Source organism: Physeter macrocephalus, chromosome 17, assembly GCF_002837175.3.
Source record: "Physeter macrocephalus isolate SW-GA chromosome 17, ASM283717v5, whole genome shotgun sequence".
NCBI lineage: Eukaryota > Metazoa > Chordata > Mammalia > Artiodactyla > Physeteridae > Physeter > Physeter macrocephalus.
This window is the reverse complement of record NC_041230.1, coordinates 43,405,124-43,409,993: the sequence shown is the minus strand read 5'-3', so window position 1 is coordinate 43,409,993 and position 4,870 is coordinate 43,405,124. Positions and strand designations below refer to the sequence as shown.

At 37.3% G+C, this 4,870-nt stretch overlaps 1 protein-coding gene across 2 annotated transcripts in view; it reads left to right on the top strand.

Moving 5' to 3' along the window:
• GLG1 (golgi glycoprotein 1) overlaps window positions 1-4,870 on the top strand; it is a 161,119-nt gene that overhangs the window by 115,867 nt on the left and 40,382 nt on the right. For both annotated transcript variants that reach the window (XM_007102258.4, XM_007102257.4), the window contains exons 5-7: window positions 554-757; window positions 1,660-1,731; window positions 2,674-2,857. In XM_007102258.4, the coding sequence (XP_007102320.2) occupies window positions 554-757; window positions 1,660-1,731; window positions 2,674-2,857 (460 nt within the window). The remainder of the gene's footprint in view (window positions 1-553; window positions 758-1,659; window positions 1,732-2,673; window positions 2,858-4,870) is intronic.

Here is a 4,870-nt window from a genome sequence, read left to right as displayed (position 1 = left end):
GGGCCCAGCCGCTCCGCGGCACGCGGGATCCTCCCAGACCGGGGCGCGAAGCCGGTTCCCCTGCATCGGCAGGCGGACGCGCAACCACTGCGCCACCAGGGAAGCCCCTGTTGTTATTTTTTAAACTTGACTAAAGCACTATTATTTGAGAAATACCTAGCCCTTAGAGGTAAATGAACAGATATTTCTGCTGTGTTCTATCAATATTGACATGAACTATGATCACTGCATTGGGCTGATGTAATTTCTTTAAAATTTTCTGACATTTTAAACTCTGAAAAGTCAGGTTCTTGTTTCTAGTGCAAACTAAACTGACTTAAATTTCCCAGGATCTGTATTTTCATTTATAGCTTGCAACTGTTACATTCTTACCAAAGATTATCGAGGGCATTTTCTGTAACTTCCACAGTGTGGTTGGTTCTCACCCTGTTTCTCAATAGAACATTGATAAACTATTGTGTGTTGAGTTGGTTTTTTGTTTTTAACCAAATGACGTTTATTTGATGCTCATGGTGGTGAGAGTTTTTAAATGTTAGTATCCTTGCTGTTTTAGGATGCACATTCACAGGGTGAGGTGGTATCGTGCTTGGAGAAAGGCCTGGTGAAGGAAGCAGAAGAAAGAGATCCTAAGATTCAAGTCTCTGAACTCTGCAAGAAAGCCATTCTCCGGGTGGCTGAGCTGTCCTCAGATGACTTTCACTTAGACCGGCATTTATATTTTGCCTGCCGAGATGATCGGGAACGTTTTTGTGAAAATGTGAGTCAGCTCAGAAACTGTTCTTCTTTGCTTCCTTTTCTTCCTAAATATTTTTTTGTACTCGATTCCAAAATTAAACCAACACAAGCTGTCACATGTAGAAAAGTCACTGAAATGGAAGGTGGAGTTGTTCCCAGGATAACAGAAAGTTATCTGGGTACTGGATACGGCTGCTCAGCCTTGAGGTAACATCTAGTTAACACTTGGCTTCGAACAGTCTCCATACGTTGTTTTTCTACTCTATCTCACTTCTCAGTTTCAGTTCTTGGAAGTTTGTTTTATATATAGGAATCCTATCTTACCAGGGAATCCCATTCACATATATTCCATGGCTAAAACTTGGCCATATTACGTATTTATATTTGACTAGTTTTGGCTAAGACAAAGAAAGCAGCAGGTGGCTAACTTTTAAAACCAAATCCTTGGTTACTACCTGCGTACCCTATAGAACAACTTTCCAACCCTTTAGGCAGAAATAATCTCCATCTTTACTGCAAAGGACTGAGCGTGACTTGTGTACACTCCCACTCTGCCTGCTGTTTTGTATTAATAGCTTTAACTATCAGAACCACTGATCAGAGCCAATGCTAGAGTTTTATTGACTCTAGCATAAAGTTGTAAGAAGAGAGACTCATTGACACTTCTCTTGGTTTCCTAATTAACAGTAAGTCTGGGAACACATGACAGTGCTTTCAAATACCATGGGAAATTTTTTTTCATCTTTACTGAAATCATTATTTTCTTTCAAAGGCTACTAAATTTTATAGATGGCTGAGCCATGTGTTCAAAGGTAGTCATCATTATAATAATTTAACAGAAAGTTCTTTATAAGATTGTGGTTACTGCCCAGCATAACTACTTAGCTACTGATGATGATGATGATGATATATTCCATCTTACAGACACAAGCTGGTGAAGGCAGAGTATATAAGTGCCTCTTTAACCATAAATTTGAAGAATCCATGAGTGAAAAAGTAAGTATTACTTTGAAACAAACCAGCATTTTATTCATTTTCTTAAAAGCTTTCTCAAATCCTCTCAAACAATATTCTTATAAACTCATACCAAAATATAAAATACTGATATGGCTTGTCCTTTTCAGAGGTAAGATATTTGGCTTTTAGTAGGAAACCAAAGCATATTTCACTTAAACCAAAAAAATTAAGCTTCTCGTGATATCTGGACTTTGGGACGCCAATGGGGAATCAATTTGGGGAATAAAATCAGATAATTTTATATCAGAATTACACTGAAGCCATTCCTATGTACTCAAGAAGTTTAGACTAACCAAACCAATATGCTTCATAGATAATTAGCAATTTAATTTTTCAGCAACTGTCTCATTAAGCTTTATTACTGTTAGTTCTCTGTCCCTGGATGAATGCAAGAATCTTTCATGACTTTTGAAAGTCATTATTTTTGGCTTTGCTATCCTGTCACTTACTTTCCTGTGCAGCTGAAGAAGTGTTTTTCATTTCACTTCCTTATATCATTTAGTATTGAATAATTATATTTAAAAAGTATAGAATGGAGCTTCCAGAGTGTTATGTCAGTTGCCACTTTCATTCTGGTGAAATTTACTTTAGGGATATTGTTGAAGAGGAAAAGAATACTTTGTCAAGTTAATGTATTAGAATCTACCAAATATTTATGTGTTTTGGACAGTTGCTATTGTTGAAACAATCAGCAATTCACCATAGAATCCCAGGCTTTCCTGCTTATATACCCCTACTTCTTGCTACACTAGTTCAGCACACTTGTGCTCAATTTTAACCAAACTTAAACATAGACATTTTGGTAACTACTGCAGTTGTTTACTGTACTTGGCCATGAGCCTCTGCTTGTCTTAGAGGTACATGTGAATGGCTCAGCCTCCTGAGCGGTCTCACAGCTCCCTTGGTGCCCTCTTTCCTCAGTGTCGAGAAGCACTAACAACCCGCCAAAAGCTGATTGCCCAGGATTATAAAGTCAGTTATTCATTGGCCAAATCCTGTAAGAGTGACTTGAAGAAATACCGGTGCAACGTGGAAAACCTTCCTCGGTCCCGGGAAGCCAGGCTCTCCTACCTTCTGATGTGTCTAGAGTCAGCTGTGCATAGAGGTAAGAGTTAAATTTCTTTTTATCTTTTTCACTCCTTTTTGGATCGTTTCCTCCTATGTGGGCTCTTTTGAGTGCACTTGTACCTTGTGACTCAGGTAAGCAAAACTCTAGACTGAAGGCTTGGTATCCCTAAGTCTTATTGAAGCCCCTTCCTCTTAACTCAACAGCCCTAAATTTTGTTTTTCTTTACATCCCAGCTTTTTAAAAGTAAGGTGTATTTCTCAAATCCAATTTAAAATTTTTTAAATGCATGTCACACAGCAATTTTAGGAGAGTTAGGGAAGCATAATGAGCTTTGGGTCAGAGAGACGTGACTTCAAATGATGGCTGTATCAGCAAACTAACTGCCTGGGGACCATTATTTATGTTTCTTAATAATTCCAAACCTCATTTTTCTTATCTATAAAACAAAAATATATTACCTGTGTTGAGGAGTTCTTGTGAGGATCGAATGAGGTGTTTTGGCGCAACAAACGGTAAGTGATAAGTACTGTTACTATTCTAACAGTGTTGATATAAAGAAATTAAACAGTGAAAGAAGGAAGGATTACCTTACAAGGTCAGGCTCAGGGTCTGTTCAGTCCAAAAGTCAATCCCTGATAAAGGAACTAAGAAGGATCTATAAAAGGTCAGGGTCATTCAGAAAGAACATTTCTTAACATGGATTATAGGATGTAAAAATGAAATTCCTAGCTGTCGAATGAATGATGCTAGGACAGTTGCCTAGTGATTAAAAAGTTAAGTGGAAAAAGATCAGTTGTTAAATAAAACTCAGAACTTTTTGTTGAATTTTTTTCTCATATCTGGGTAGTGAAAGACTCCTAAGCTTAAAAGCAATGGAATAGCAACGAGAGACCACTCATGTTTGGTATTCTTGCAAACAAAGGACATTTTGGAGGAAATTGGAGAATTTTGATTATGGTCTGGGTGTTTGATGAAATTTTCTTGAAATGTAAAGGTGGAGATTGTTGACTACTAAAGCATATTATAAAGCAGTATGCATAACATCTAATTTTTGTATTTAAAAAATAGTTAATCTCCTTAAACTGCAAATTAACAGGAAACACAAAAAGACTCAGCAAATAAATGGCCAAAGGATATGAACAGAGAATTCATAGAAGTTATACAGATTTTTAATACTAAAAAGTCTGACCGTGTGAGTGTTCGTAGGATGTGAAAGAACTGGAACTACACTATTGATGGGAATTTTAAATTTCTGCTTTGGAAAATAGTTGGCCAGTTTCTTAAAAAGTTCCACATACATCTACCTTATGACCCAGCCATGTAAATCCTAGGTTACCCAAGATATATGAAAGCATATATCCATATAAACTCTTGTGTATGAATGCTCAAAACAGCTTATTTGTAATAACCCAAAACTGGAAATAACCCAAATGTCCATCAGCAGTTTAAGGGATAAACGAATTGTAGTATAGCCACATAATGGAATAATATTACTTAGCAGTAAAAAGGAATGCACTGTTGATTTGTGGCTGAATCTCAAAAAATCTGAAAGAAGTCAGACAAAAAAAAAAAAAGAGTCCATAGCATATCATTACATTTATATGAACTTTATTTATATGAACTTCTGAAAAATGCAAACTAGTAAAATAATCTGTAGTCACAGAAAGCAGATCAGTGGTTGACTGGGCATGGGGTAGGTGGGTAGAGAGGAAGGAAAAGGAGGGATTCTAAAGGAATATGTGGAAGCTTTTGGAGTTGATGGTTATGTGTTCAGTATCTTTTTTTTTTTTTAACATCTTTATTGGAGTATAACTGTTTTACAATGGTGTGTTAGTTTCTGCTTTACAACAAAGTGAATCAGTTATACATATACATATGTTCCCATATCTCTTCCCTCTTGCGTCTCCCTCCCTCCCACCCTCCCTATCCCACCCCTCTAGGTGGCCACAAAGCACCGAGCTGATCTCCCTGTGCTATGCGGCTGCTTACCACTAGCTATCTATTTTACGTTCGGTAGTGTATATATGTCCATGCCACTCTCACTTCGTC